General features: G+C 41.0%; 1 protein-coding gene across 4 annotated transcripts; it reads right to left on the bottom strand.

Annotated features, from left to right (window-relative positions):
* Positions 1 to 4,823: 4,823 nt before the first annotated feature.
* On the bottom strand, positions 4,824 to 21,170 carry ypel2b (yippee-like 2b). 4 transcript variants are annotated; one of them, XR_003049542.1, is made up of 6 exons: positions 20,918 to 21,168; positions 12,508 to 12,739; positions 10,774 to 10,817; positions 10,255 to 10,363; positions 7,159 to 7,351; positions 4,824 to 7,047 (listed from the first exon to the last, which is right to left on the bottom strand). XR_003049542.1 is itself a non-coding variant. In XM_017032270.2 (6 exons), exons 3-6 carry the CDS (start codon positions 12,622 to 12,624, stop codon positions 7,262 to 7,264), a joined length of 360 nt encoding a protein of 119 aa, XP_016887759.1. In that variant the 5' UTR covers positions 12,625 to 12,739; positions 19,742 to 19,889; positions 20,918 to 21,170; the 3' UTR covers positions 4,824 to 7,261. The 4 variants fall into 4 exon arrangements, 3 of the variants coding, with proteins under 3 accessions (XP_016887759.1, XP_024910811.1, XP_016887760.1); XM_017032270.2 differs by adding an exon at positions 19,742 to 19,889 and having other exon boundaries at positions 4,824 to 7,351; positions 20,918 to 21,170; XM_025055043.1 differs by having other exon boundaries at positions 4,824 to 7,351; positions 20,918 to 21,167.
* Between the last annotated feature and the right edge of the window lie 43 nt (positions 21,171 to 21,213).

Raw genomic sequence — 21,213 nt, 5'->3', positions numbered from 1 at the left:
AGGGGAGGCAGGGCAGTACTGTGCCTCACCACCATTTGTGTCACAGCGAAAAAAGATGTACCTGTTAAGCTCACATTGTTAAACTGTTTACTTTGCTCTCTTTGCTTTTCTACTCTACATTTTTAAACTAAAAAAAAAAAAGTAACGCAATAGTTACTTTCACTGGTAACTAGTTACTTCTATGGTGGAGTAACTAGATTACTAATGGTTACTTTTTGGGAAAAGTAACTCGTAACTATAACAATTACTTTTTCAAAGTAAAGTGCCCAACATGGAATATTGCACACTGGACATAAGTGTACCATTGTTGTAATTCATGAATGATAACATGCCTCCAGTCACTAGGTGGCAGCAACTCATACAGTGGTTTGTACAGATAAGAATATACATGTTATCAGGTTCTCAATAGTATTTCAATTCGTGGGGGTGTTATGCGGGGCATGACAGAAAATATTTGAGAACCACTGCAATAGTTTAAGTTGAGAATTCCGCTAAATAATCTATTTAAATTCTACTGTATAAACAAAATGCTGACATTAGAAGTGTTGTTCACATGGCAGTACATTTAAAATAAAAGTGTGCTGTACACAACTTTTAAATAGATATTTAAAACTTGCATACGGTGTAATTAGTCGAGCAAAAAATAATTCTCAGTGTTAGTTGTAGTAGTTACCGTATTTTCCTGACTATAAATCGCACTTTTTTTTTATTCTTTGGCTGGGTTTCTGACTTATACTCAAGTGTGATTTACATATTAAAATATATAATTTCACGTTCATTATTTTCACACTGAGAGCCACTAGAGGGCAAGTCATTGGTGCGACTTATACTCCGGAGTGACATATATATGTTTTGTCTTCTTCATTATGCATTTTTTGGCTGGTGGAACTTATACTTCGGAGCGACTTATAGTCCAGTAAATACGGTAATTAATGAGTTAACACTATAATAATGCATCAAGTTATCTAGCTCTAATATATATTGCTCCATTTCTCCATTTGAATTTTTTTATGATGATAGTTTACTTTTGGACACTGAAACTATTTTGCCTTTTCCAGACCAGACCGGTCTGACCAGTCTGGGTTTTCCGGACCGGACTAACAGAGGATTATTGTGAAGTTCAATTAAAGCATCTCGCTATTAATGGCAGTATTTCCATTCAAAGAAATGTCTTTATTTAGGATGCCCTTGATGACAGCTTTGTCTTGCTCATTGCCCTCTGGCCACACAGGCTCCGGCCTCTGTTTGCGTTCTTGGCACACACATGAGGTCGCAGACTCAGGGGGGCCTCTTATCCTCTGCTGTGGCTTGTGGTTTCAACTACCTACATAAACAAAGTCGGCACTTTACTTTCCACAGAGACCAGTGATTCTCCACGAAAAAGAAGAGTCACAGAAGCAGCTCTTAGGCGCTGTTGCAGACATTCCCCTGGAGACAATTCCGAGTTTCATATTGATCGTTCAGATGCGGTGCCACTTCTGAGCACTGTAGCTGAAAGAAAAGAATCAGTCCATACTGGATACGCCCTTCAGAAGCAGCAATTTGTTTTTCTAACTGGCAAACCTGAGGAAGAATGATGGAGCATTTGTGTTGTGAAAAATAGTGTTCCTACAGTATATATCACGGTTCTCCTTTTGCTCCCTCAGCACATCACTGATTTATTTTATTCCCATCTCGCGAGAGTTTCGCTATATTGCGGTATTTTACGTATTTTATTTTTCAGTATTTTCATGATAAAAAACATGTTCTAACCTAAAAAATTAAACAGTAAAAATATAGCAAAAAGACTTTGCTGGTAGCTTTCTTTACCTAGAGTAGATTGAACACAGCATTGAGCATGCTCTTCTGTTCCTCGTGCTGATTGGCTCATGCATTGTATTATCTTTCAGCAGCGTTACGAAGACGCTGACACAGATGACAGTTAACAGTCTTATTATTTTTCTTTACAATAATGTGCGCTCCTGCGCTGTGTACGGCTTTCATATACGGTCCGTCCGTCCATCTTGGCCAGTATGCACTCCTCTGCTCACTCTCCTCTCTCCTTGGTCTAATTTAGGAGAGGCTTGATTAATTGCGCTCACCTGCGGTATATATAATATATATACGTAAATAATTGAATAACTATCTAGCCTCTACTTCGCAGAGTTTCCCTTTTCCCGGTGGGTCTTATCTTGTATTTCATTTATTTACGTAATATGTATGTCTTATATGTCCATTATACAACTCTACTGTATATATAATTGGGTGGGAACGGGTAATACAGTCTAGAGAGGGCTGATAACAGTGTGGGGGAGGTTCGTAAAGGCTAAATATATACGTAAATAATTGAATAACTATCTTGCCTCTACTTCGCAGATTTTCCCTTTTCCCGGTGGGTCTTGGAACGCGACTACCGCGAGGAGAGGGATTGTGGCTATCAGTGGAGTTGTCAATTTCCACTTTGTGACAATGGTGGTTTTGCATAATAGATGATTGTTCTCACCCGATTGACTTTGTGACAATGGTGGTTTTGCATAATGGATGATGATTTACAGGTTTCTCTGTAAAAGCTCATTAAGATTTGCTCGTTTGTGAGCGGCCCAAACTATGAATATCAACAAACAGCAGATACAATTTAAAGACAATAGTTATGGGTAATCATATGACAAAACCATACCTTGATGCTTGAGCACAAACCTCAAAGCTTATACTGATGGGACATAACCATACAGTAGGTTAGGTGTTGAGACAATGGTTGCAAAGCAATTTTAGGTCTATTTTAAAGGAAAAAAGATGACAAAACATCAGCAAAAACGATTCAAATTCACAATAGATTCCTTGTTGGACCCGCAGTTCAACAATGTTTTTGCCTGCAACTAGGCTCCTGTTGGATGGTTTGTTATGTTGGTAAATAGCACAGAAAACAATCTACCCATAAGTGCAATGGTGACATTCTTATTTTGGTAACTAGGAGGAAATGGACTGCATCAGAGTCTATAGAACAGGCAACATATGCTCTCAAGCCTCAAGACATCGTAGGGCATGTACAAAAGGAGAAAGCTGGACTGGGATATGGCCGCTAATTTGGCCACTAACTTGGCACTGAGAGAAGGATGCTGGTAGATCAGGAGGTCCGGTGACAAGAGGAGGAATAAAGGGGTGCAAAGGCACCCACCAGGTGGGAAAATTTAGAACATCGTAAGATCTGGAGGGATCTTTGGGAAATGGAGGGAAGCAGATGAAACTTCATCATCAGAGCCACCGACAATGTTCATTCTACACCCAAAGACCTACATCAGTAAATGTAGGCTAACACCAGCAACATCGAGGCCTGTTCCAAGGCCGTTACAGCTGAAACATAACAGCGAGTCTGAAAGCAGAGAGTAACGCACACCTGTCACGTCTGTCCTCATTCGACCTGCTCTCTGTGCTGCACGCACAGCATACCCGATGTTGTGTCATTGTTAGTGTGTCAGATGCGATGCTTTAGACTGTACCATGTAATGTAGCCCAGATGAACACTGTCCATCAGGGACAGCCATGTTGGTGGGCACAGTTGAGCCCAGACACAGCAGGACTTTCATGACGCCAGCTGTTTCAGACACTGCCCCGCTTAGGGAGTGGAGAGACAGATAAGGACGGGGGAGAGTTGCTAGGAGACCTGTCCAAATGCAAACACAGCACCATCTGCTGCAGTGAGATTTTTGGAGTGGGTTAGCGGCAAAGTCAGACACAGAGAGAAATCCACCCTGGAGGATGACTGAAAACAACCCCACAGGGAGAGAAAAGGGGAGGGTAGAGAAGAGGAGAGAGGGAGGAGAGGAGGATAAAGATAAAAATGAAAGGGAGGAAAACAAGATGTGAGGAGAAGAGGCAACTAGGGGGGTGGAGGGGGAGAAGATGTGACGCAGATGTGTGATTAATGTATGACTAAAAGGTGTGACTCTTACTGCAACCTCCTCGCATGCCTCCCACGTACACACAGTGGTAGCAAATTAAAAAGTCTTTCAAGCCTCTTAGAGTTCTTATCTTCGATACAGACGATACAGTAGCAGCTAATAGCGGCATGTGCGGATGAGGAGGGAGGGAGGAAAGGAAGGAAGAGAGTTGGCCCGTATGTGAGGAGGGAGGGAGGAAGGGGAGGAAGAGAGTTGGCCCGTATGTGGACACTTGATTCCGTAACATACCTTACACGTACACTAGGTAACTTACATAAACCTAGAATTAACTTAACTGACTTTTTTTTTTTTTTTTCCGATTTGTCTATCCATCAACCTACGCTTATCCGGGGCCGAGTAGCGGGGGTAACAGTCGGAACAGGGACGTCTAGATTTCCCTCTACCCAGACACTTTTTCCAGCTCTTATGGGGGGATCCCGAGGTGTTCCCAGTGCTCCAACTGCTCGTATCCTGAAGCGAAAAATTTGCTCTGTGGCTGACTAGTATCTCCAAATACTCGTATGTCGAGGTGCTCATATCTCGGGGTTCCACTGTACTGTATTTTTCAGACTATAAGTCGCACTTTTTTTCATCCTTTGGCTGGGTTTGTGACTTATACTCAGGTGCGACTTATTTATTAAAATACATAATTTCACGTTTGTTATTGTCACACTGACAGTCGCTAAAGGGCACGCTGGACTTGGTCACACTGACAGCCGCTAAAGGGCACTCTGGGCTTTTGTACCCGTATCTGTAACTCAAATTTACATGTTCGACTATATATGTTTTTTTTCTTCTTTATTATGCATTTTTTGGCTGGTGTGACCTGTACTCGGACCTGTATACGGTAGGTGGTGACTCCTGGCATACAGTGTTTAGATAATAAATGTTTGTCCATGGCAAATCAAGGATTTCAAGGTGCTTTTTAATAGATGAATATCCAATGATATGTAGTCAACATCATTTCATCCTCCTTTTTACAAAAGACATTAAAATTGAAACATTTTTTTCGGTAAAAAAAGTCATATTGTACAGCCAATGTGGGAGACTAGAGAGAAAGCATGACATGACCAAAATCATATTCATTCATCATCATCATCATTATTATAGGGATCATGGAGGAAACACAACACATTAAAACTATATACAGTCTGTAACGCAGAGTCAATAGAATTTATTCATATATTAAGATTTATTTTGTTTACAAAATCAAAATGCAATAATATAATATATATATATATCACAGGGAAAGGCCAAACCACAGTCTTGGCCTTCAGCACACAAACACACACACAGAGTCAAACACACCCTTGTTCTGCGACACTGCCCCAAGCAAAAAGAGATCTATTGTTTGGTCAACTTATTGATGATGGGTGGGTTCTTTGGTTGTGCTGGGTTAAATGTGGCAGCCTCAGACTGAGCAGTCAGCTGCTGAGTATTACCGAACTGCTAGCTGCTTAGGATGGAGTTAACAGCATTGGATAAGTACAGGGAAAGGTTTTAAAGCAATGTCCACAATTACAGCAGAGTCGGCAAATGTGACAGGGCAACTCGTTTAGCTTTTCAAAACCAGGATGAGATTTTTTTTTTTTTTATCCCGCTGCTCAAATTGTCTGGAATGGAACCACTTGTGTTTTATTACAGCTGAAGGTTTAAATGACACAAAACAATACTAATAATAATAACCATAGTTTCCGATCATGCTACACTTTGACTTGCATATGCAAGGGATTACATGGCGGTGGATGTGATAAAATTGATTGGTGAAAACAATACATTTCCGTCCGACAACTGGGCATGTGACACTGAATACGTTGAAGTTAGCAGCAATGCACGTGAGCAATGCAACATTTCCCTCAGGTATTATGGGCTAAGGTGGGGAAAACTAGACAACACTTCAAATTGAGGCAAGATAAGTAATTATTACATGTACATTAGATGCAGGAGAATATGAAGATACCGAACGCCCTAGTGGCGCATTTTCAAACGTTGGGTTGTGTTTGTAAGTGACGGAAGTGCCACTAGTGAAACAGCAGTCATCCCAGACTGAAAGAGAGCCTCAAAAAAGTTGCCCTTTGATAAATGTGCACCTGCACGACACGTCTTGCTTGTCTGAAAGCAGACATGCATTTGTCATTCTGTTTCTCAGAAACAGCTGCTGTGTTTGTGTCTGGAGGATTTTCCTACATGGCCCCCTCCTAAGCCTTCTAAGAGCTCCGTCACTTATGCTCGCTGACCTACATCAGCAGAGAGAACTGCTCACAGTGCTGGCGAACCTACAACTGTCTCGGCCAAAGTTCTTAGTCAGAGACATTTGAACAAATCTGACCTGATCTACGGGTGGGGGTGGGCTCAGCGGATCACTTTACGTGACGTGACTGTGTATCAAACGATGAATCAACACCGCAGTAGCTGCTCTACTGCAGATTCCTGCGAGGTTTTGTTCGCCGTCTGCTTCTCTTCAGCCACATCACTATCAAGTCATGGAGTGGATCCCACTCAGAGGAACATATAAGCCACTGCATTACCTTGATGATGATCTTCTTCTCCTTCCTCGGCTTTCAGCTGAGTAAGCCTTAGCCAATCCAACGCCCACATTCTGGAACCTCTGTGTCAATCTCCAGTGACACAGGACGCTATCATAGGCCCAGCTGGCTGTTAGTTTTAAGGAAAAGTCAACAGTAGGCAGCTTTAAGTGCCCGGAGCAGTGTGCAGGGACAGTGCCAGGCTCAGTGCGCCTCAGTGGTAACTTGGCAGGTGGTGGATTCGAACCTGAAACCTTCCAGACCCAAGTCTTCTTCCTTCCTTAACCACAAAGCCACCACTGCCCCTGACCAGCACATCTGTGAGCTCTTCTTTTAGGGCCAGTAACAAACCCTACAGGTCTGTGTCCACTGTGACTTTTTCTAGTGAAAACCCTTGACCTTCCTCGGAATCAACAGGTTCAAAGTAGAATACTTCACATTTTTCCTAGTAAAGTAGGAAGAGTGTTATCACAATCAAGGAGTTGTTATATCATGTTTTAAGAGATACTACCGTCACGCCGGTCGCCTGTCAATCTCGCTTCCTACAAGTCTGTATCTCTGTCAAGCTGGGATGTCTGGGCCCTTGACGTGGTTTGGATGTGTGTCTATATCAAGAGTCATGGTGGGGAAGGGATGTTACAAAGGTTAATGGTAAATCAGCCAAACCAAAGTCACACACTCACCCAACACACGCACTCCAACCCCTGCTCCTTCACCTTCTCCCAACCATGTGTCCATCAAATACATCCTGCCACCCAGGCCCCTCCTCCTCCTCTTCTTCTCCACTGCAGTGGTCTTAATTTATCAGCTCTTTGGCCCTCAGTCCCAGCCGTTGTCCTTGATCATGTGGGCCAGCTCGATGATGAACTTGCCTTCCTTGTACTTCTGACTGCTCTCAAAGGCATGTTCCTGCCGGAACACAAAACAGCCACAAAATTATGGTTTTGTTTTGGATGTTGTCTTACGTGAATGTTAAAATTAAGATCTGGCTCATTGATGTGGTTTGATGCATTTCTTCATTTCTGGTGTTAGAATTTAGGTTTACATCTTTCTGGTGCCTTCAGGTCTACTTTCAACAAGACCTTTAGGCTGCACTCACACTGTTGTACCTCGCCAAAGCGTGATTGCCCCCTTAAGCGAGGATACCTAGGGCTAGTGTGAATGCCACGCTCTGCACCAATGTGTGGGGTGTTACCTGCTTTGGCGCGGTTGGAAGTGGTGGGCAAAAACACGTAACCCCAAACTTGTGCACATGTACGGCTAAGTACATCTACGCAAATCCCTAACCCTGGAATACCGTTTTCAGCATTGTAAATTTCTGTCCCAAACACCTCAAAGAAACAATTCCTGACCCTTCTCTTTTGGTCAGTTACTTTAGCCACTCCCCCCTTACTGGGGGAGTGGCTAAATTACTGAGTTACTGTCCTAAGCATCTACATCGACAATTCTTCACTGCTGCGAAATATTGTTGAATGCTATAACTCTCCAGATGCTTTTTTGTTTCTCAGACCTGCGGACCATTTTGTGTAAGCATTTGGAATTACAATAAATAGATTTTTTTTTTTTTTCGGCAAACTTCTTCCTTTGAGTCTTCTTGCTTGCGTCTACAAAGAAAACCTTGGTAAACATCGAAGGTGTCACTTTTAGCTGTTGGCGAGATGCGAGTGAACAGCTTTATCGTGTATTTTTAACATAACTGTTTTATGAGTAAGTTATTTATAGATTATTATATAATTATTATACTATTACTCTAAACAGTGGCTCTGTGTAATAGACTAAAGGCTGAGGTGGAGGTGGAAAAAAAATAAAGATGCTGAGATTCTCACTGAATCAGAGTGACGAGGCTGGACAGGTCTATAAATGAGTAGACAGAGAGACAGTTAAGGTGGAGCAGTTTGGACATGTGTTGAGAACAAATACCAGATCTACTGGACCAATCCCTGTGGTGATTTAGAAGAAGAAGAAAATGATGGTGAAGAGATGAGGAGAAAGACGAACAGAGGAAGAAGAAGAAATGATGAAATAATTAAGAAGGTGAAGAAGAACATATGATAACATTACTAACAATAATATTGTTTTACTACAAACCCTAAAAGTGTTACTGTATTTTCCGGATATCATTTGGCTGGGTTTGCGACTTATACTTAGGTGTGACGTATACATTAAAATATATAATGTCACATGTTTGTTATTTTCACTCTGACGGCCATTAGAGGGCACTCTAGACTTGTGTACCAGTATCTACTGCTCATGTACCACTGCAAATTGTGTACCAGTATCTACTACTCATGTACCACTGCAAATTTTTTTTATGTTTGTTATTTTCACACCGACAGCTGCTAGAGGGCATGCTAGGCTTGTGTAGCAGTATCTGCTACTCCTGCATTACTGCAAATTTACATGTTTGTTATTTTCACACAGACAGTCGCTCTGACTGGCTGGTGCGACTTATACTCCAGAGCGACTTATATATGTTTTGTTTTTCTTCATTATGCTATTTTGACCTATGGTCCAGAACATATGGTCATTTGACAGATGTAGATTTCCTTGGAAAAAACTGATGTTGCTTTGATGTCGCATCCAAACAGGTAATGAAAGCAACTTATAAATACAAACAAAAATATACAAAATACAAAATTTGACTCCTTCAGCCAGTCCTAATAGCCAATACTGTCATAACAAAAAAACGTGTCCTTCTATATTCCTTATTTTTGAAGTCCACCTCTCTTCCTATAAGTCTCTTACAACAACAACACAGCAGTCACTGCACAACATGTGTACTTATTTTTCTCTTCGGTTATTTTGGGCCACTGCTGCACATGTATACGATCACATTTCCGGCTGTCGAAGTGCAGTAGGTCAGGCTCCTTGCTATAACTTTGACCGGTGCAGAAAATCAACACTGCTGCAACTGATACTGGTTTCATTCCTGTATTAGGGCCGGTGCTTGTGAGCTTGTGTATGCATGTGATCACTGTTTTGTTTGCCTTGCAGGACACTGATAGGAATAGAAGCTGCACAGAAAAGTATCTACTTCTGAAGCTGGTTTACCAGGTGCTTATGAGCCAGGGGCAATATATGAAAGCTGGACACAGCACAGGAGCACACATTATTGTAAAGACAAATAAAGGCTGTTAACTGTTAACTGTTATCTGTGTCAGCATCTTCGTTTAGGCTTCGTAACAGAAGCCTGAGAAGATGATCAGAGCATTTAGGAGGCATCGTAGTACAGCAATGTACTATGCAATGGTGAGGCATCGTAGTACAGCAATGTACTATGTAACGGTGATAATTATTTCATAATGTATTTTAGTTTATTTTTTGCTATAATTTTACTGTTTAATTGTTTTAGGTTAGAAAATGTTTTGTATCGAAAAAATATATTTCCCGCAATAAAACGTGATATGGCGAAACTTCCGCGGAACAGATTAAAAAAATAAAAAAATCTGCGATGTACTGAGAGAGCTTATTTATATCCATAATTCCATTCAAAAAGTTAAACTTTCATAGATTATAGATTCAGGGGCCACAATTTAAAACATTTTAAGTATTTAGTTGTTTATTATAATCAGAATACTTTTTTGTTTGTTTGTTGTTTTTTTTTTTGTTTTGTTTTTTGAGGGGGGCAGGGAGGTTGCTGTTATTCTTTGACTTTCTAATTTCAGTTGCTACACCGACCCTGAGAGGTAAGGAAGAGGAAGAGGTCCAAATAAAATTAGGCTGTGCTAAAAGAGCAGCCTCCCGGTTCATCCTCTGCTCACACTGGATGCAGTTGGTGCAGCCTCACATCAAATCAGCCAAGTTACACTTACATATTTCCAGCCCAGGGTTGTCTTGCAGTTCTCACAATAGATATCTGCCACGGCATGCAGGCCTGTGAGCAAAACTCTCTCCTCTGCAGGACCACACCCAACGTTCACCCTGAGAGTGGCGAAATCAGTGTGTGTGTGTAGAAAATTGGAAGGAAGAAAAAAAAAAAAGGGAAAGACAGGAAAGTGAGACAAGTAACAGTGGCCTAGATGCATGTACTGTACGACGTGTGCCTACGAGTGATTCACTACCTGACACCCACTCACTGGGCACACACACAGCCGTGAAACCTAAGATATATGCGCTCACATTTTCACAAGCATTTCATTTTTGTTACGACAGTGCTGCAAGGCACGGACAGGTTTAATCTACTCTGTAGCTTTAAAGTTTGTAACATCTGGGAGTGTTAGCATATTGGTATTATTCTAAGTAAACTACAGAAATATTTTTTTAACATTTTTTTTAACAAACTCACAGAGAAGGATTAGGTTGTTTAAGATGACATGAGTAGAGATACTCACACAGAGTTGAAGAGATAGGCCCGTCCCTGGCTTCCTTGGAATGACTGTAGAGACAAGACAACAACAAAGCAGTTACAACAAGTAATGCGCCATTTTTCACTTTCTCTCTCTCCCTCTTTACACCTTTAAGGCTGCTCCAAGACAGGATTTGTTATGTGGCATTTGATAAAAATCTAAATAGATCGAAGATTAAATCACACCATTACAAGCAATAAATTAAAATGGTATTAAAGGTAAATTACCAATGAGGTCCAATTAAAAAAAAAATGCACAGCCAAATCTAGCACCTGGGGACATTAATGTTGACTTCAGATGACAAGTAAAAAATGCTTTAATTGGGAAAATACATTTTGAAGTTGTAGACCTTTATCCATACACAATGTCATTTTTGTGAAAGCTCAATATAGCCAATCCACTCATCCAGTCATCATATATTCTGGAAACTGAGCACAATATGGATCAGAACCAGAACAATATAAAATTGAGAATTAGAAACCTGATGTCAATGCCGAAAACAACCACTTGCCATGTCTGATATTATTGCTTCGCAATGCATTAGAAACACGCCTGCATTAAGCCCTGCTTGTTTGGTAGGATGTCAAACATATTGAACATGCAACAGAATGCAGCCAGTTTACAAGAGCAAACTCAGACAAATCTGCTGCTACATCTGCTACAGAAGGCCAAAAACAAGCTCACAGAGAAATATTAAAATCACTTCTATTGTGCTTCTATATCCGGATGCATAGATTCTCTATGACGTGATTGCTGTGAGTATTACATTCGTAATCACGTCATCACTCAGCCTCATTGCGCACTGGATTGATTCTGATTCACTCGAAACTGTGTAGCACGCACTTCCACAAATCGAACAGAGGCCGAGGCTCCAGCCACACTACGGTACTTGTATAATACTGCTTGTCAAAGTGAAAGATCTCCACCCTCTAATCTGACATTTTGACTCTATTTTTTATCACTTCCAAACCCCAGTGCACGACGGACCACAAAAGACCACAAAACTGCAGCGTTTAGGTGTGACGCTGTTTACTGTTTAAGTTTGAGCGTTTCCATTCCCCGCTGTAAGCTATATAATCATTTTACCATGTGGACATACTGCTAACTGCTAAATGCTACTAACACAGAGAGCAGAGTCACCTCAGATACCGTCTGGTTATGTAACTTACTACATTACTACTGTTCTGTAACTTACTACTGTAATTTCCAGACTATTGAGTCACGGCTGGTTACACATTAGCTCCTTACTGCTTCGGCGTGTTAGTGATTTACTCCAGGGCCGAAGCTAACATTAGCTCCGGGGCTAACTCCCTTCACTTTGTGCTTGTCCGCAGCAGAGGTAAACAGAAACAGGGAAGTTGTGGTCTTTATTATCAGCCACACCGACCACAACAGAACATAAACAGTGTTTCAACAGCTCCTGTATAACCAACTCACGCTTCAACATGACAGGGCTACAAACTGCTCTCAACTTTCGCTACTGTTCTCTCCCTTGCACGTGCCCTGCGCAGATATACACAGACAGCCATTCACAGACAGACATACGCTAATAGTATAACACAGTAGCCTACCAGAAAAGTCATTGACCGCTAGCGGTAGAACTTTGCTAGCGCGTAAAAATCTGAAAATTAGCCGCATCATTGTTTAAGCCACAGGGTTCAAAGCGTGTGAAAAAAGTAGTGGCTTATACACTGGAAATTACGGTAATTGTCACTGTACCTTAGAGATGAGCTCATCGTGATTGGCCAGGTGAGCTCGGCAGTGAATGCAGCTGTAGGTCCGGTGACAGGTCGGCAGATATGCCTGGAACGTCTTGGAGCGCGTCATTCTGACCATGGGCGGAGTTGGCGGGCGGTGCAAAAAGGGACTGCCAGCCCAGGTCGGCTCACAAGGGAAGCACCGCAACACACAGGTGAGGGCCGTGGTCGGTGGTGGGTCGGGAGGCGAACACCTGAGCAGAGGGCAGACGGTAGGAAAGGTTAGGTGGTGGGATGTTGACAAATGAAAAGGTTCGAGGCTTGAGCCATGTTTCGTTGATTTGTGGATTTCAATTATTTTCTGTCATACACCACTTGGGGACAAAAATGTTCTCACAAATTGAAATACTATTGAGAACCTGATAATATGTAGGGATGTAATCTCTCAGTCGATTTATCGGTCAATGTGTCCTGGTTCGACCTAAATTCTTATTGGTCCATTTTTGGTACTTTCCTACTGATGAAGTTAACATTGGTAGGAAAGTTCAAGGTCAGAGTTACACCCTCTTTGTTTTCTCTCTCTGGTTTATTCTGGTTTGCAGAATATTCATTTAATGGCTTTTTTTATAGTCAGTCTCCTCTACCATGTCGCAGACATCAACAGTATGGCAGTCTTCCCCTTTTTTAGAAGACCGATCCGGTATGGAAATCGTTTTAGTGATTCGCATATTTGATTTGGCTAAAAGTTTTACTTGCCCTTAGATGCCCTTCCTGACGCAACCCTCACCATTTATCCAGGCATGGGGCCTGCACTATAGTATCACTATAGTAGCACTGGCTTGTGTACCCTAGTGTACCCTAGTGGCTGGTTTATGGTTGCAGGCACAACCGCCCCCAACAACAGCAGCATAACTTAATAGTCTATTTGTGTTTCATCTGCAAAGCTGAGCTCCTGTTCAGTTTCGCTCTATGTGAGGAGATGCACAGTGTGAAACACAAGTTGCATCAACAGTATGGCAGTATTTAGCAAAAATAGGTAACGGGAAAAAGGCAACAGTTTGTATATCACAGCTTGATTACAAACAGCATATGACCTCAAAACGGTAAGATAATTTTTTCTGCGTCAGGTTGCTCCCTCCATTTTGAGTATATGAATATAGCAGAATTGGCATATTTCAATGTTTCAGTCTAACAATAGTTTCATAACCGCGGGCACAACTGCCCCAACAACAGCAGCATAACTTAATAGTCTATTCGTGTCTCGGCTGCGAAGCTGAGCTCCTGTCCTGTTCAGTTTCGTTCTATGTGAGGACATGGACAGAGTGAAATAATGGTGTCATGAATCATTATAACATGATGAAAATAATATTAAATAAATATTCTTCAACAGTTCTTGTGCTGATATCACAATATATGATATTGTATATATATATATATATATATATATATATATATATATATATATATACATATACATATATATACATATACATATATATATATATACATATATCTGTGCAAACAACTATATGAGTTGCTGCCACCTAATGGCTGGAGGCTTGTTTATCGTTTGAGCATTGTGTCCAGCGTGTCCATCGGGCCATATTCCATTAGAAGCCTCTCATGCTCAACCCCCTCACACTCAACCACTTAAGACTTACCTGCTATCCATACAGCTACATCCACAAAAATGTAACAAAGCAAACAACCAATCACAGAACACCTATCATGGCCCATTTATCCTGAGAATGTGCCCATGACCCTTGGTTGAACCCAAACTGGTGACCCTGTCACTGAAGCAGCAATACCAAAGTCAGCAGGCAATTATTATTACCATGTTAGAATTAGAGTGATAGGTGAGTTAGCATAATGTTAATGCTAAGGTCTTCAGCTTCACAGAGCGGCAGCCATTAATAAGAAGCGAAGTTACTATTTTTATTTTCATTGCCGAGACAGTTGTATTTCTGTGCCGGTGAATCAAGGTCTCACATGGGCACCACAGCTCACCCATATTCTGTATTTAAGTCTGAGAGACTGCAGGGATAATCTGCTTATCTTTAGCACGACTGTGAGGATCGTGCTATGCTCATGATATCCAAATAGGCCGAGCCCTTAAAATACTTCTGCTGGTATGCCCTCGTGACTGAGACAGATTAGCATTGCTAGCCTGGGAACTTTTTCCAAGGGCTGGAGCCAAGATGGACAGAAGCATGCACATACTTGAAACTGATAAGAGGTTCAAGACATTTGCTCTAATAGGCCTATCTTGGTGGGTTTTTTTATCGCTGTAATCAGACGTTTTGGCAATAATGATGGAGAAACTGCTCTAAGGGAACATTAGCATATTAGAAATAGTGCTAAGTGCTAAAAGGACATTAAAAGGACATTAAGCTTTGTTTACAATGTAGCTATTAAACATAAGATCAAGGGCAAAATTCATACACTACTGATACTGATAGTAGATTTTGACCAATCACAGTTTAATTTCGATGGGAAAAATGTTTGCTTATACAAGTCTATACAAATTAAAAATCTATAGGGTAGTCAGGCTCCAGATGTCCACTGCATTCGACCCATCCAGTGAACATCAGTATACACTTGATAGACTTTTATTTTATGACAACCATATGCATGTTAAGCATAGGTGGGCCAGATAAAATGACATGGTGAACCAGATTGGCTCACAGGTCCTGGGTTTGGCAAATGTGATTTAGAGTGAACAATTTTTTGGACTGTGGAAGGAATCCTATATTGAAATCCTGTTGAGAACCTGAAAATATGTATTTTGTTATTTGTACAGGTTACTGTATGAGTTGCTGCCACCTAGTGACTGGAGAAAAGTACTAATGTAAGGCAAGAGTACATAGCACCCGTGCCATATTCCATTGGACGCCTCTCACTCCCAACCCCTCACTACTCCTGGCACCTCACCCTCACTGCACCTCACCCCCCATAGTGGGACTAGTACTGATGTAAGGCAAGAGCACTTAGCACCTTTCCACCATGTAGCCCAGGTGTGGGCAAACGTTTTGACTCGTTGAACACAATTGGAACCTAAAATTGAACAGGGGGGCCGGGTGAGGGGCAGATAGATGGAGCCTTCGTAAGATACATGATATGTAAAAGTCACGCATAAAGGCTAAAATGCTCAAATGCTTTTATAATTTTCTACACCATTTAATGAGGAAACCTGGGCATTGCAGGGAAATGGCAGAAGTATAACTATAGCATAAATAAATTATATATTACATAATTTGGAAAAGTTTGGAGGGCCAGATTAAAAAGCTGACCCCTGACCTTAGTTTGCCCATGCCTGATGAAGCCCCTGGGGTTCACTGATTTTCCAATAATGTTTGTCATATATTAAACAAAATCTTATCTAAGATGATGATTCCTATGAAGCTCAATAATTAACATTTTTCCAATGCTCCTTTCCTATTAAGAAAACCTAGCCTCAATTTTCTACTTTTATTCATAAATTACCTTCCCAAAATTCCATTCATTATGGCTGTTTTTTTTAAATTGTTGTTGTTGATTCATCACTCTGACAGCATGTTGTCCCTGATGCGTCTCCTCTTCTTCCTGTCTGTCTTTACGGAACCATCTGGAAAAACTAACACAGTACAGGATGGGAGCTGGGGGGGGCCTCCTTGAATTTGAAGACAAACGACAGGAAAACAGAGAGAGCCAGACTGCACAGATCTCCAGTTTGACTGTTTTTAGTTTTCGAACGCAAGCTGACAGGGGCTCAAGTGCTACTAAGAAGGAGCAGAGTGTAAAAAAAAAATGAATAGGGCAATGAAACTCTCCACTGACTCCATGCCAGCAGCGTGGGAGTGGGGCACAAAGGCATGCTTAGTACAGTTGGTCAGGGCTGACCCCAAGACGCACACAGACAAAACACACGCACAGCCTGTTGTTTTCTCCTCTCAGACATTTTAAGAGGAAAGACCGGGGCGGGGATATGGAGCTCCAGGACGTTTTCAGGCAATAATAATATTGATTCACTTTCACTGTTTCCCTCACTGTCCCCTCGCTTGGTTATTTTACCCATCGCTTTATTTCTCTCTCTCTCTCTCTCTCTATATATATATATATATAAATATATATATATCATCTAAATCCAGTCCTCCTACCTTAGTAGCCCGACACTCTGTCGCGTTGTCTCGCTAACTGTCCCTCGCTGCGTAATTTTACCCATTTTATAACAATAATATAAGACGTTTTCTTAATTATTATTATTTTATATTATCAATATATCTGTTTATATGTATGTTTTTTCATATTTAGATAGAGGAGGAATTTTAATTTGATTAATATTAATATAATATATATTAATATTATAATACATATAATATTAATATTTAACATAATATTTTTGCGGGGCTGGAACGTATTAATTGTTTTTTTTTTTGTTTTTTTTTTTTTAATGGGGAAAATGAGTGCTGTTGTGGAACGGATTAAACTCGTATCCTTGGGGCCCCACTGTCTGCTTTTTTTTAGCCTCTTACCCTAATCTTGACCATTTCAAATTACCGTATATATGACTAATCCCAACTCTGGTTCTACTCCTAACCGTATATATGACTAATCCCAACTCTGGCTCTACTCCTAACTCCAAACTAAATCTTGAACCTCAAAATACCCTCTTGTATGTTGCCACGACAAGAGTATTTTCCAAAAAAAAATCTCTCCCCACCGGTCTTGTTTTGCTGCAGGTTATTCTTTGTTTTGATATTTAAACAACAGAGATTACCTTAATCTTGACTCTACGGTTACACACCAATTACAATAAGCCATTGCACTTCTCCCAGTGTAGCAACTTTTACTGTTTTTGCAGCAGTTCTCTTGTTCACTCCGCAAATATCTCAATCGCCTGTGAGAGGAGCGAAGGAGTAAAAACTAAGCCACTAAGGTGAGTTCGCTTCCTTTGCCTCAGCACTAAGTTTCAGGCCTAGAATCATCCATAAAGCCAACGGTGAATTGTTTTGGCCTTATAATGCTATTTAACATTGCACTTACTCTACCAAACATGGGTGGACATGCTTCAAACAACTATGTTAGTGGGCAGGCTGGGTGTGGAGTTGTAAAATGCTGATTCTGATGAGTTGGTACAGGCTGATGATTTATACCAGACCTTGGCCGAACAAATACTGCATGAATGATCAGACGATTATAATGAAAGCACTTCCAGGGACCCAATCAGTCTCTTCCACCAGCAGAGATATCCATCAACGCAGAGACGTCGGCAGACATCAGCCGAGCGCCTGCATAACATTATAGGGACCATCCATCGTTTAGCAGTTTACCTTCAGACTGTCTTGTTCCATTATCTGCCTCTCTGCACGTTTGTTCATAATTGTTTCTGCTTTCAGTCTTCGACCTAGCCTCGGGTCATTTCAGGTCACTGGGCCATTTCTGTGTGTCAACACAAAAGGTTACGTCCCGAGTCACATCAGGCAAAAGGGCCGTTCTGTGCTTCAACAAAAAAACCTTTGTAAGGTCCCGCACTGATGCTGCGGCTGCTGCTGGTGACAGTGATCGTGAGAAGGGGGAGGGAGGGGAGAAGAGAGTCAAATGGGGACAAGGAGTTAAAACAAAAAACAAAAACAGAACAAAACAAGACAAAAGGGGAGACTTTTTGGTGTTCCACTCCAGCGAAACCATTCATCTTACTCTGACCACAAACTATATCATCGACATTTGTTATATTTATTGTTCTCTTATTCTCTCCTCCATTCAGTTTTGCGCTAAGGCACTATATCATCGACATTTGTTATATTTAATGTTCTCTTATTCTGTCCTCCATTCAGTTTTGCACTAAGGCCAACAGCAGCAACAGCAGCAGCAGCAGGATGACATCATTAAGTGGAGGAGGCAAAAGCTCTCGTGTGCCTCCCTGCCCGAATTAGATCTCTGTGATAAGACGAAACCTCTGCATCTCAGGTCCCTCTCCTATTGCGAAAGTTGCGTTCCAAGACCCACTGCGAAATGGGAAAAATCGTAGAGGCCAGATAGTTATTATATTATTTACGTATATATATACCCTTTACAAACCTCCCCCACACTGTTATCAACCATCCCTAGACTGTATTACCCTTTCCAACACAGTACGTTGTAGAGTGGCAAACGCAGAACAAAATGAACAAGTGAGTGGCCAACAGACAAGGGGAGATGCTCAGAGATGCTGCGATGCACGAGCCAATCAGCGTGGGGAACAGAAGAGCATGCTCAAATCAGCCAATGGGACACAGAATATGCGTTGTGTTAGCCAATAGCATTCTGTGTACAATCTCATCTACTGCAGGTAAACAAAGCTACCAGCGATCATTTGCAAATGGGCTTATCTCAATTTTTCGCTATGTATAATTATTTTATCAATGTATTTTAGTTTATTGTTTGCCTAATTCAGCGATATAGCGATCAAATTTTGTGAGATCGGATTTAAAAAAAAATCTGCGATGTACTGAGGGAGCGTAAGGAGAGCGGCGATATAGAGAGGGAACACTGTACATTACATACATTATATAGATACTTGACCACTTGCAAACAACTCTACACCGAAAGGAGTATGAAAAACAATATATAGACTACAAGTCAATATTACTATGCACTACTCTGAGAAACATCTAGAAACATTTGATTGTATGTCAGTTATAATACTCATATTCTATGTCTGAAAAGCGTAATTTGTCTAAACTAATGCAGGTTGCGTTACAAAGCTAAAGCTTATAGCTAGTCAGCATACAGTTTGAGTATCTTATTTTGAATTGCCACAGGAGGGAGCCCTATCCACACTAGGTATTCCAGGAACTTATAATTATAACAATCAGATTTTTGTTAATTTTTAATAGATAAATAATACCTACCTTACTATCAGATTTTGAATTAGTCACCCTTTTAGTAAATATAATTAAATATTATATAATAATAAACATTCTCCTTAATCATCTACGGTCATGGAGTTCCAATGATGTCATTTGTAACGGCACATGACATTGCCGATTTTGTAAAATATAATCCCATTTAGAGGAAAATTGAGGACAAAGCATGACACCCTGATTTTACTACCTATCAAGGAAAATTTAAATATAACAGCTGACAAAGTATATTACACAAAATGTTTAATTGTTTGTATTAAAGGTGGACTGATAAGAGCATCACTGATGCGTCCAATGATGACAGAGATACTGTATTTATTAACACAACTCATAAACATTACGCCCGGAATAGTGTGGTTTGCTTAGTACATTTACCTGAAGCTTTTGCAACGACATGTGTTGCATGTAGCATGCAACTGCAAACCAACTGCACGTTTGGAGTTGTGGTCTACAGTGTGGTCCGAGAATATCTGTTAAAGTTTGTTGAGGCTTGACAGTTTTAGTGGGTTTCTGGCAGTAAGCTCTGTGGAAGCAAAAAAAAAAAAATCCCTACATGGTTACTTCATAGATGAAAGTTGGAATAACTTTTAATCCTCCAGATAATAATTATAAGTCAGCTTCAAGAAAAGAAAACTATTCTTAGAAACTTTTGTGAATGTAAATTGCACCAGGCTTGTTCAGAGCAAAAAAAATCTAAAAATCTATCATTTGTACAACATATGAACTATTCCAGTTTTGGCTAATTGTGGGACAGATTGTGTATGTAACTCTAACCTGCTCAAGATGTTAATATCTAATAATCTTTGTTTTATACTGATATGAAAATAACTGGAATATTTTTAAAAAAAAATTTAACAGCCGTTTTCTGTCTGTTAATTACTACTACGAGGGAGAAAGAGGTAGAGAGAGGTAGAGAGAGAGCGAGAGAGAGAGAGAGTTTGTGTGCGTGTCACAACAGTAACTGGTGCACCTGATCTGGGTCAGAACTTCATCCTGAGCACAGATGGTGGAAATGCCCCTAGCTCAGCGACACTAAAATCAGACGGGCGCGCGCACGCGCACGCGTCACCAACAGGCATATTATTATTATAATAGCTGTTAGCATCAATAACTTCGACAAATCCGTCAGAATCAGGTGCTGACGTTAACATCATTATCACTTCGCGATACCGAGCATTGATCCCCCAAGGCGCGCGCACGCAAAGAACGATGGCGCAGACATGCCTGATTGCCAACACCACAAACAGCACGAGTCCAACCAGCAGCAACAGAAGCTTATGGCGAAGAATCTTTAACATCTTATCTAAGGATGGAGAAAAGAGAGGAGCACGCATGAGTCCCCGCGTGGGAATAGTTACCAAGACGTGTTATTGTAAACGTGACACCAAAACACACTATTTACATCAGGTTGTCATAAATTCAAATTTGTTGAAGTAGGCTCAGTGATTGTGAACGCGACTAAAAAGCTGCTGTGCACGACTGCTGTGCACGACGCACTGTTTTGAAAACAGTGCGTAACAAGAAAATGCACCAGCTCACCCTAAAATTTACCTTTGAGGGGGAGAAAAAGCGGATCTCCACGTAGTCCAGAAAGATGTCGAACCTCCTCGTTTCCCTTCGTGGCAGGGCCAGTCCTAAAGGCTGCTATTCATTCCTTCCTTCTTTATTTCCAGGATTTTTTTTCTCTACTATGACTTGAAATCTTGGGGAGACGCAATGTTTTGACGCTCAGCTGCGACGTCCAGCAGAGTTTAGAGGATGCACAGAGAGAGATGAACAAACCAGCTGGAGTGTGAGAAGTCCCACCTTCTCTCTTCCGTGTTCGCAGGGACAAGGTAGACATGTTG

Source organism: Cynoglossus semilaevis, chromosome 4, assembly GCF_000523025.1.
Source record: "Cynoglossus semilaevis isolate Cse_v1.0 chromosome 4, Cse_v1.0, whole genome shotgun sequence".
Lineage (NCBI taxonomy): Eukaryota > Metazoa > Chordata > Actinopteri > Pleuronectiformes > Cynoglossidae > Cynoglossus > Cynoglossus semilaevis.
The sequence above is the reverse complement of the archived record's forward strand: the minus strand, read 5'-3'. Positions and strand labels throughout refer to the sequence as shown.